The sequence below is a fragment of the Vipera ursinii genome (assembly GCF_947247035.1).
Source record: "Vipera ursinii genome assembly, chromosome: Z".
NCBI lineage: Eukaryota > Metazoa > Chordata > Lepidosauria > Squamata > Viperidae > Vipera > Vipera ursinii.
The window spans coordinates 42012409-42025120 of record NC_139517.1 but is presented as its reverse complement, the minus strand read 5'-3'; the positions used below and the strand labels follow the sequence as shown (position 1 = coordinate 42025120).

The 12712-nt window shown below is 34.2% G+C and overlaps 1 protein-coding gene across 1 annotated transcript in view; it reads left to right on the top strand.

The window, feature by feature from the left end:
• The window catches only part of SCN4A (sodium voltage-gated channel alpha subunit 4), a 120738-nt gene that overhangs the window by 15953 nt on the left and 92073 nt on the right, over positions 1-12712 (top strand). Inside the window, exons 4-9 of the mRNA XM_083378987.1 lie at positions 3270-3457; positions 5026-5163; positions 6125-6253; positions 8555-8646; positions 9166-9480; positions 11306-11369. Coding sequence (XP_083235113.1) covers positions 3270-3457; positions 5026-5163; positions 6125-6253; positions 8555-8646; positions 9166-9480; positions 11306-11369 — 926 coding nt within the window. The remainder of the gene's footprint in view (positions 1-3269; positions 3458-5025; positions 5164-6124; positions 6254-8554; positions 8647-9165; positions 9481-11305; positions 11370-12712) is intronic.

The window sequence follows — 12712 nt, the reverse complement described above, 5'->3', positions numbered from 1 at the left end:
ATTTATGAGAGTTGCAGAGACATGGGGTCACATGATCAGCTCTTGCAGCCTTCTGACAAACAAGGTCAATGGAGAAACCAGATTCACTTGACAAGCATGTTACAACTTAAAAACTGCAGTCATTCACTTAGCAACTGTGGCAAGAAAGATCGTAAAATGAGTCAAAACTCACTTAGCAATGGTCTTGCTTAGCAACAGAAATTTTGGATTCAGTTGTTGTAAGTCGAGGACTACCTGTATATTATTGGCAATCACTTTATAAAGCCAAAATGAACAGAAATCAGCAATCCAAGATTGTACATCTGGGGTTGCACTAACTTGCACATAATCAAAAGTACCCTCTTTTTGCTGTTCTCAAATTATAAACTGCATTGATATTTTAAAGCATTTAAAACTGATTGCTATTAAACCAAAATAAGCAAAAGTGGAACTAGTTCATATCATATGAGTAAATGTCTCCTCGCTATTTTGCACTCAAACAAAATTAAGTTGACAATTAAATTTTTTAAACATTCTTTGGTATATTTTTGTCAAATTAGTCTTTTAAGATCATAAGAAAATTGACAGGAGTTTAAAACTCTGGGAAAATGCCTAGATCAGATTACAAAATCGAGAAATATTTTAATTGAATGTACTGTTATATTATATATAACATATATATAAGATAATATATATATAATATATATATATAAGATAATATATATTATATTTGTTCTATTGTTCAGGATTCAAAATTAAAAACAAAGGATTTATCTTTATTTCAGATTGATATTATCCAGAATGAAAATTTATTATATGATTTTATAATTAAGTGATACTGCCATCCCAATGTCTCCCAGTTGTGCCTTGTAGTTTTTAATACAGCAACAGAGATATGGCTAAAAATGGAGCCAAGCTGATCCTATCACATAATATATTTCTACCTGGGCTCATATGGTAGAGCTTCTTTTTACATGTTCCACAAAGGTATTGAATTCAAAATATATGTCCTCTAATAAAGCGGAAAGCCAGGAAGGGCCCAAGTTCAGAAGAGGGTAATAGAGTTGCTATAGGGACTTGAGGATAGTAAGAAGGAAGTAAAGATATTTATTTTGGGGTAAAGGAAATTGAAGGAAGGCATGATATCATTGTTCAAGCACATCAAAGATTGCTACAGGGAAAAAAAGTCAGGAGCAACTTTCTATTGCTCCAGTAACTAGGACCAGAAATAACAGGTGCAGGTTGCAGATACTTAGTTTACACTTAAATATAAGAACACACTGCAAATAAAATAGGGGAACAGTCTAACTAAGATACTTGTGGATTTTCCCTCTTTGGAGAAACAGGACAGCCACTTCTTGAGAATAAGTTTGGTTTTCCTCCATAGTACAGAAAGTTAGACAAAACAGTTCCATAGTTCTGTAATTCTATTCCCCCCACCCCCAAATTCAATAAGATTTTAGCTATTTATAGCTACTTGAGCTTGTTGATCAGAAGGTCGGCAGTTTGGCGGGTCGAATCCCGAGTTCCACGTAACAAAGTGAGCGCCTGTTACTCGTCCCAGCTTCTGCCAACCTAGCAGTTTGAAAGCACGTAAAAATGTAAGTGGAAAATTAGGGACCACTATGGTGGGAAGGTAACAGCGTTCTGTGTGCCTTTGGCGTCTAGTTATGCTGGCCACACAACCATGGAGATGTCCTTTCAAAGCCGAAGAGTCCGCTGGCTCTTCGGCTTTGAAACGGAGATGAGCATCGGCCCCTAGAGTCGGAAACGACTAGCACGCATGTGCAGGGAACCTTTACCTTTTTTTACTTATCTGAGATTTTTTAAATAACATGTTTATACCTGCAAATAAAGTATTTCAAATTAATTATTTTCAGGTATTTAAAAGAATTCAAGCAAGAGTTGAAAAACAACTGACTGCAAATTTCCAAAGAAACATTACACATATGAACTTTTAGGATGTTTATAAGTTTATAAGTTAATTAAATAACCTGATAACTTTCCATGTTACTACTATTTTATATTGTCACCAATAATAGGTTTATTTGTTACCAATATTTTTACACCTCTACTTCAAATGGTTCTGTTTCAAAAGGTTTTGAACAGTCTGCACTTTTATCTCATTTGAGGGTATGAATATATTTCTTACTTACTACTCTAATATGCCACTGCCAATACATGTTTCAGACTACATACTTCCATTTACAATGGCTAAATACTGGTGGCATACTTTGATCATATCAGTAATATTTTTCTGTGTTTTACTATCCTATATCCTACTAATGTTACTGCTAATTATTCATGGCTGCTTATTAGATAAGATTATATATCTAATTATTATTTCTTAGATGTTCCACCATCTATAATCTAGTCTAGTGGTTGCATTTAGTAGTGTTAAACCTCGGACCAGGACATTACCAAAATGTTGCACAATATTAATAGATGTTCATACACAATATACATTATTATCAATAAGAGATGTCATTAGCAAATAAAGGCAATTTCAATAATGAGAATATTCCATTTGTAATATACATAATTTCAGAAATTTCCACTGCAGCATATTAAAGACATTTCATCACAAAACAATCATCATGATTTATTTATTTATTTATTCATTCATTCATTTATTTATTTATTTATTTATTTATTTGATTTATATACCGCCCTTCTCCCAAAGGACTCAGGGCGGTGTACAGGGCAATAAAAATAAGAATACAGGATACAAGATTTAAAGTTAAATGATTGTGCCCAATGTAGTAGGTTAGTTAAAATAATGTTAAAACCCAAACCCATCAGGCCAGGCCGGCTTGTTCGAATAGATAAGTTTTTAGATCACGCCGGAAGGAGCGAAGGTCGGGGGCCATCCGGAGTTCAGCCGGTAAGCGGTTCCAAAGGATTGGTGCACCCACCGAGAATGCTCTCCCCCTGGGGGTCACCAGCCGACATTCTCTGACCGGTATAATATCCAGTGTTGTCATCTGCTTGGTGATCTCTTATAAAATTTAATTGTGTAGGAAAGGTGATTGAAAATAATATTGTGCTGGAGTCAATGTCAATATTTTGTGTCAGCATTTAACAAGAAAATCAGCTGCATAACCAGCAAGAACCTTTTCAGCCCTCTAAATCAAACTTATTATTTTTTTTTGTTCAGTTACAGATGATTTGGTATTATATAATTAAGAGCAACAATTGTTTATTATTATTGTTCTTCTGAGCTGAATCACTTTAATAGTAGAGATAGTGTCACTTTGCCACTTGATTAATATTTTTCTTTTTTTCTTCAGACATACATCATCCTCAACAAAGGAAAAACTATATTCCGGTTCAGTGCCACTCCGGCTCTCTACATGTTGGATCCATTCCACATTATCCGGAATTGTGCTATCAAAGTGCTTATACATTCATATCCCTCAAAATTCTTGAGCTGGATATGGAGTGGTTCCACACCGGGTGGTGGTTTTGGGGACTTCTGGTCAGTAAAATATGGGATATCTGTGGCCAACCTTTACTACTGACGAAGCTGGCTAGATTTGTTGGAAGTTGTAGTTCATCAACATCTGTTTGGATCTGTTCTCTGCTGTGGCAGGTTCAAGTACCTAATTGAAGGAAAGCAGTTCCCAAGGTTATGGGTTTTTTTAGGGAAAGCAGATAACTCAACAGATAATCATAAGAATGTACACAAAAAGGGGGAAAATAAGGTACCCATAAAGTGGCATATATATGACCTGTATATAAGATATAAAAAGGGAAAGCAGAGGAAGGTATATGTGTGTGGGACGGTGGTGTTATAACAGATTTTGCAGAACATGCTGTTTAATAAGATGTCACATGGTAAACAAGTGAATATAGCTTGCAAGCCCAATGATTCAGTCCTGGATGAGGAGGAAAACCAGGAAGTACATATTGGAGCAGTTTGTGAACACATGAAGAGACCAAGAGACCAGAGTGTGTCCTATTTAAGGAATTTTAAATATCAGACAGTAAATCTTATGAGTTAAAGGCTTAAAGATTTTGTTTTGTAGTATAACATCCACGAGAACCCACAGATATTCCGTTATGAGCTATTGAGATAAAAAAGTAAAAAAAGAAGCCAAAATACAGCATAAGACAAAGTAAGAAGAATTGAGAAATTGAGAATTAAGAACACACATGCACATGCACACACCCCCTCCCCACACATTTAATATACCTACTACATTTCATAAATATATTTTCTCTTGTATATTTAGCTCAAGCTATTACATTTTTGTAGGTATCCTAGTGGTTAGAATAAATTTCCTCTATTTGTTTAAGACAGAGTTGGGGAACAATGGCTCTTTTATGACTTGTGGACTTCAATTCCAGCCAGCATGGCTGGTTCAGGAATTCTAGAAGTTGAAGTCCACAAGTTATAAAAGGGCCATAGTTCCCCACCCTGGTTTAAGTGTTGTCTGTGTGTATATCTATATGAGCTCCTATCCTGACCATCTGACCCTCTGACATCTCTCTGTATATAGGACAATCTGTCAATACATTTTATGTCTCTAAATGACAAGGATTTATTTTAATATTCACTTTATCATACCATTTCCTTATCCAACATTGAATACCAGCTTAATTCACCACCATTTTCATCTCATATTCCTACGCCATTTTCCCCAGTTTGTTGGCTTACATTTTACAAGGTAGTTATATTTTTAGGGTTACTAATAACTTAATAGTTGTCCCCACCATCCTCTATAATATTACAAAAGACAGTTGTATTTTGGGATTCTGCTATGTGCAGCTATCAGGGAAAGCAAGAGAGGAATTCAAATAGCATGCTAAAGTTTTTTTTTCCCATTGAACATAGCCTTAAACTACATTTCTAAACAACTTTTCTTTTACTTGAAAAGTTGATTGCTACCAGAAATGTACGATTTTTTAACAAGCACATGCCCAAAGCTTTGTTTATAGCTTTAGTTTAATTGGTTGAACTGTGACTTTTTGGACTCTGGCTGAAAGTGCTACTACTGTCCACAAAGAGTGTACTTCTTAAGAAATAAGTATTTTGTGGGGAAGGGGTATTTTCAGTAGAGCTTTGGCGCCTTTCCTTGACTTTGTATTCAAATTATTCAGTATGTTTATCATGATAACCATCTTAGCCAACTGTGTCTTCATGACTCTGAGTGACCCTCCAGTATGGGCCAAGGATGTGGAGTAAGTGTTCTCTTTTTTCCCTTCCATCTTTAATGATTTAATGCCTAGTACTTACTGCTTAGAATGGGTGAAGAAGAATACTAATGCAGAAGGGCAAGAATTCACAAGAGAAAGTGAAACCCGTGTGATCTGAATTCCAATCACCTTAACTTTTACCAATATTTACGCACATTTAGTATCTGAACTGTTTGCATATGAGGGAAAAGACAATAAGGCAGATTTTTTTTCACACCTAGAAAATCTTTGTATCTTTTTGAAAGATTAATCTTGACAGAGTGTTGGAAAAGGGCCACATTCCTGGAAAGGATGCACATACAATCTTTTGTAAAGGCTCACAATGTATTTTTAATGATAAACTAAATTTTCTTGATGAAATGTGTGTGATATAAAATTGAATGCAGATTTTGGCATCAGATTCACTACTTTTTCAATCCTTCAAGTGGCTCTCAAGTTTTCTATATTTTATCTATTAATTCAACATCTTATTAATATTTTAAAATATATTATCAATATAATTAAAATACTCAGTGTTGCAAAGGAGAATATATACATGTAGCATCAGTTTCTCAGTGTTTGTGCAACATGTTTCTGATGCACTTTGGGAAAGATATGATGATAGCAGGGGAGGTAGGATAAATATTTTTGGCCCTTTGTAGGCCTTTTTTGGGGTGGATATTTAAGTAAAGTAAGTGTATGAAAAGAGTATAGCAAAAAGTCATGAAGTCCTACTTTGTCCATTTTTTAATGGAAATTCTTTAGGTTTGATAGTTGAATAGCTACAAGTTAGAAGGCTTTCAAAACTGAAATTTTAACTGTGAAGTGGAATTATGTCTAGGAAATAAATATCGACCAACTTTCTTTTGCTCTAAATTATTTGTAATTTTATCCTATTTTTGCTGCTTTTATTAAAGCTGGATTTTGTTTTGTCACCTTAAAAAAATCAATGCTTGCTTGTTCACAGATATACCTTTACTGGCATTTATACTTTTGAGGCTACGATCAAGGTACTTGCTCGGGGATTCTGTATTGACAGCTTTACATTCCTGCGAGATCCTTGGAATTGGCTGGATTTCTGTGTCATCGTCATGGCGTATGTTGCATTCTGCAAGTGTATTATGAAAATCAGCTGTGGGAAATTGAATGGAAGAAATAATTCCTTGTTATAGCAATCCATGAAACCACAATTCTTAACTCCATCCCCAAAGTGTATTTTTTCAAGGAAGTATATCCTACTTCTCTGAGTTCAAGCAGAATTGACTAAGATAGCTTTATTTAGCTTACTTCATGCCATTTTTTATAGTTCCTGATTTTATAGTATTTTGCTTTTATAACTTTGAAACATGTTTGTTCCCTTAGAGTTTTTAATTACAAATGAAATTTTGGAGAGCTTATTAAGCTTTAGGAGAACTCAGTGAATAATAATAGTATACTAAAGTAAGAAAAAGGGACGCGGTGGCTCAGTGGGTTAGGACGCTGAGCTTGTCGATCAGAAGGTCGGCAGTTTGGCGGGTCGAATCCCAAGTGCCGCGTAACAGAGTAAGCACCTGTTACTTGTCCCAGCTTCTGCCAACCTAGCAGTTCGAAAGCATGTAAAAATGCAAGTAGAAAAATAGGGACCACTACGGTGGGAAGGTAACAGCGTTCCGTGCGCCTTTGGCGTCTAGTCATGCCGGCCACATGACCACGGAGACGTCCTCGGACAAGCGCTGGCTCTTCGACTTTGAAACGGAGATGAGCACCGGCCCCTAGAGTCGGAAACGACTAGCACGCATGTGCGGGGGAACCTTTACCTTTACCTTAAAGTAAGAAAATCAATTAAGAAAACTTAGTAACTTGTCACCTCCCCTTATGCTTATAGATTGCAATCCAATCTGATAATTAATGGTAAAGATTGGTCCCTGAGTGATCTGGCTGGTCTCTAGCTAAATTAGCTCAGAATATAATTTAATATAATTTAAACCATAGCCACTATTTAGGGTGTTGTCAGGTTGGCCTGGCAGAGCATGCATAAAAGAAGCTTTACAGCAGTTTATTTGATTTGGGATGGACTGAAGGAACTAAATAGATATAACAGAGGATGGCAACAGGTGACGTTATCTCCTTTTTGTTATCATGGCATTCAGCACTTTTTCAGCTTCCCTTTAATTTACTGTGTATGATTGTCAAGATGAGGGTGCTATTAGTGTAAAAAACAATTTTATTTTTAAACTGAATTATCCTTTCTTTCTAACATATAAAAAGCAACAATTATACATACAACCTGATATTAAGAAAAGAGAATATTTGTAGTCAGGGTTGAAATGAGAGTTCCTTAGTGCTATCAGATTTGTTTTTTTTTGCATATATATGTTTCATTATCATAAAACTGATATTTTCTCTATATATTTCCATATCTAGGTAGCTAGCTAACTAGCATTAAGTGAATGGGACCAGCGTGTCATAGTTTTCTGCACATACAAGGATGGATAGATGGCACGTTAACCCCAACAGTTAGATAACTATCCGATTTTCAAGGGCTGGCCCTAATCATACAAGGATCCCAACAGGATTTCAGCAGAGCCAAATAGTAGTATGAGATTGAATAAATTGTAATTTTCAACTTGAACCTAAAGAATAGGTGAATTCTGAAATTCTTTGTTCCAACCAGTGACCAAACCTAAAATAAATGACTCAAGAGTGTATGAAATTAAACCCACATTTTCCAACAGGCAATTATAAAATGAACACCGTAGATATAAAGTCCAAATGTAATTTAAATTTGAATATGTCAATCCAATATATATATATATATGTGTGTGTGTGCATATATATATATATATATATATATATATATATATATATATGTATATGTATATGCATATACTGTATGTATATGCAAAAATATATAAAATATTTCAAAAACTTTAATATAATAAAATTCCAGATGGGTTGGATTTTGATTAATTAAGAAAATTATGTAATGTAATATTACCAAAATATGCATTTATAAGTAAACAGTAAATAAATGTTTAAAGAGATATTCACATGTTTAGTTACACTTAGCCTGTAATTGTAGTAAGCAAGAATGAATCTTTGAATTGTTTTACATTTGTTGAATACTTAAACTTAATACAGGTCTATATGATTTCTTCAAAATAAAGATTAATGAAGAATATTGTCCTTTTAAAATTTTATACATTCTGACATACACCCAACTGAATCTAATAGAAGTAGGCTTATCTGCCTCATTAAAGTCTGCCTGTCTTATTTTAGTAACAGGAATTACAAATAATATTTTCTAAGTAAAAGTTGTCGTTTTGCCTTTTTATCTCCAGTTCTATCTCTCTAGCTTGTTGATATTCCCTCTGTAAATTGTCTTTATATTAACAGCTTTCTGCCCTTTTTTTCCTAGTTATGTCACAGAGTTCGTAGACTTGGGCAATGTCTCTGCTCTAAGGACATTCCGTGTTCTTCGAGCGCTTAAAACTATCACAGTCATTCCAGGTACATAACAGAGGTGACAAGGCTAAAGATGATTTAGGAATTTTGCTTTTTTCATACAAATCAATTAGACTAGTAGAAGAGTGAGGTAGAGATACCTCTTTACTGGACCAGGAAGTCTGTAGTTAATATTATAGTAAAAAGAAGAATTTTGGTTGCCTTTTTAAAATATATATATATATAATTATGGTAGTGAAGACAAAGTAAATTCATTCTGTATACTCATCATCTGGAATTATGTAAATTAAATTAATTTAAAGCACAGCAAAAATGACTTGACGTAGCTTATGTAACTATCCTTTCAATTCTTTTCAAAATGTGTCTTCTTGAAATATTTCTGCCAACAAATATAATTCATCAATTCTTTTCAAAATGTCGCTTCTTGAAATATTTCTGCCAACAAATATAATTCATAAAATAATACTTTTTTTAAAAAAAATGAAATTGGAAGAAAATCCATTTTATTGCTTAAACAAATGGAAATTTCTGTTCTCTCTCTTCTCTGACTCTTCCCTCCAAAAGGTCTAAAAACAATTGTGGGAGCTTTGATCCAGTCTGTGAAGAAGCTCTCTGATGTGATGATCCTCACTGTGTTCTGTTTGGCGGTCTTTGCCCTCATTGGCCTGCAACTGTTCATGGGGAACTTGCGACACAAATGTGTTCGATGGCCACCTTTTTCCAATGACACTCTGCAGGATGCTTTAGGGCCATCCTTCACTAATGACTCCCTGCAAGATGTCTTATGGAGGGATCCATTTGATAACAGCACTCTGAATGACAATTTTACTCTCACGGGGAATGATACCTTTGACTGGGATGAGTACATTAACAATGAAGGTAAGAATTGAAATAAATTCAGTTATCAAAGATAAAAATGGAAAACCAAAATAGTGAGGAAAAGAGAGCGGAGGAAAAAACAAAAGCAAACTATCTGTCTGTCTGTCTGTCTTGTCTCTGTGTGTGTGTGTGTGTGTTTGTATGTGTGTGTGTGTGAGAGAGAGAGAGAGAGAAAGCACATACAGAGATATATATTAATACATATTTTAAGAAGGTTTATTTAACTACTCTGAAAAGTAATCAGGAGAAACATAACTAAGTAATAAAGACCAAATCTGAATAATTTGCTAATAATTTAGCTAATGCTAAAAATACATTAATATAATTTGTTCACCAGTTTTTGGCAGCTGAAAACAAAAATTAAATTATTTCCCATGCTGAGCAAATTTGCAACTTTTGTGAAACACGTAAAATATTTCAAAATAAGTTATTAAGAATTATTAAGTTGTTAAAAGTTATTCATTTATTTATAAATCAAATTTATAGGTGAGCCTAACATAACAAGCCTTTCTGATGTTCTTCAATACAACATTTGGTCAAAATGACCATATGAACATTGTCATAAGGATGGTAATACCATCTGGAACAATCTTAAACAGTTATAGCTAATACAAGGTAATTATAGAGGTCTGTAGTACAATTTATGGGTTTTATAAGTCACTCCTTGATGACTGTAAGAAAGGTTTGTGAGTTTGTTCAGCTCTGTCATCTCAAAAAATTCCAATATGCATTTAATCTCTATGTGAATTAGATTCATTTTCTAAAGAACATGGACTTAACAAAATCCTGGAATATCCCTATTTATTAAACACAAATTTGTTTTGCTAGCAAATATAGACAGTAAAACATTCCTATGTTGTCAATGATCTGCTCTACCTCTAATGCCAATTTCAGAATGGGAGAAGAGATGTACAGTTCTTTTCTTTAATATTTCACTTTCACTCCCACCCCCATCCTTTCAGTGTTAGCATTTAAGGTGGCAAATCAAACTTTGCCCACTGTGTGAAAGATCAGGATCAGAATTTTCATGGAAATTCTTCTCACCAGTCCCTAAATCAAACAGAAATCAAGTGAAAGTTTTCTCTTAAGACTAATTGTTGTTTTCACTTCTCCTTTGCTATTTTATGTACCCACAAATTCTCATATACACTTCCAATTTTCTAATATATGAGCTTTTATTTGTGTTTGAAGAAAGAAGTCACTAAATTACTTTAGATTTTCATATTCAGTTTTAATTTTATTCAATTCTTTTGCACTCAGTTTCTGATCTGTCTCCAAGGAAGTTAGATTGCCATGACCAAATCACTTTCCATTTTAAAAGAATCCTATGAAACAGATAAAACAAAAACAAAAAAAGATAATTTACCCATAGTAGTGACTTTCATGATTATGGAAGGAAGGAAATATGAGCCATTCTTTATCACACAGATTCCCATTAAGTATCTTACTGTAGATGCAGCTATATGAGATCCAAGATAATTTTCATTCTAGTGAAATTTTATTTTACTTTTAGTCAAAGCATTTATAGGGAGGGGATTCATTTGTGATAATATAGTAGGTATATGTTTAATCTCAAGGCTAAAATAAATATGTACTCTCATTTTTCAATGTCATGGCCATGGTTCAACTTGATTAATTCCTATTCATAGCATCTGCATAGATGTTTTACTTTCTGCTTACAAGTCTGGCTCACCTAATTTATGATTTCTTTGGGTATTCTTCTGACAATTTTTAAATGAAGGCGAAATTGTTCCAAAGTCAATTTTCATTCCTGCTTTTTTAAATGTTATTTTATTTTTATTTTATTTTGTGTTTGCTCATGAAGACAATTTCTATTTCCTCGATGGAGCACTTGATGCCTTGCTCTGTGGGAACAGCTCTGACGCTGGGTGAGTAAGGTTTCTCACAATGATTGAATCTTTTATGGAGTGAGGAGGGGGCTTCATGTCTAAGAAAATAACATGAGATCCGGTTTGTTGCAGCGAAAAAGTGCTGGCCTAGCAACCAGAAGACTCTGGGTTCTAGCTCTCATTTAGGCATGAAAGCCAGATGAGTGGCTTTGCACCAGTCATCCTCTCTCAGCCCAAATTCCTCATAGGATTGTTGCTGTGAGAAAAAGAGAAGGCAGGAGCATTAGGAATGTTCAACAGGGCTTTTTTTCTCATAGAACGCTCAGAACGGCGTTCTGGCACCTTTTTTGCAAAAAACCAAAAACAAACCAGCTCCATTATTGGCTTTCCTAAGCCTATTGCAGGGCTAGCAATATTGGCTCTTTTTTATGACTCATGGACTTCAACTCCCAGAAATCCTGAGCCAGCCATGCTGGGGGGAAAGGGAGAGGTTTGCAAGCTGAGCCATGCTGGCTCAGGAATTCTGGGAGTTGAAGTCCTTGTGTCATAAAAGAGGAGGACATTAAAATTATTTACAGGATTACTTCTTTCGGAACTAAACTTAGAATCTAAAACAGCTAATTCAAAAAAGCCAACAGGAAAGAACCTCACATTTTTCATCTGCTTCTGTCTTTTGGAAAGTAAAATTAGATAACAAAATAATCTATTTATGTTAACATCTCTGCAATGAAATCAAAGGTAACAGCAAAGAAATGACAAACATTTTTCTCAATGTAATGTGTCTAATTTAGCTGATTCTAGAAAAAAATAGTATCTTTTGTACACTCTTGAAAACTATCTTGAATCTAAACAATTCTTAAGAATGAAATATTCTTAATTTGGACTTTACTTTTACTGTTTGGACTGTTGTGTGTTTTGAAAAATAGATTATTTAGAATCTAGTTATGTTGCACTTCAGTTTTAAATAATTAACTTAGTATATACATAACAATATATGATGTTTTCCCTGGTGAGCTTAACATCAATAACAACATTTATTAAAAAGGCTAATATAATTTCTGGTGGTATTATCTGTATAGTAAAACTTTGGACAAGCAGTGATCATGTTACATATGTGCATAAGTGTAGTCAGTACCATGTGCCTTTTTAAAAGTATCAAACATGCAAAGAAGCAAAAATAAGTCCAAAATATCTGTATTACATCCAGAAATGCCAACTTTGCAACCGATAGTTTTCATCCATAACTATGGCACCCTAAGGATACCTGCATACATGCAAATGTTTCTCTGGGATCAGTAACGCAACAGGGATTGCTTTTTCCTTCCAGTAACATATACCTAAAACCAGTTTATTGCATTTGGCAATTGTACTAAAAAAATATC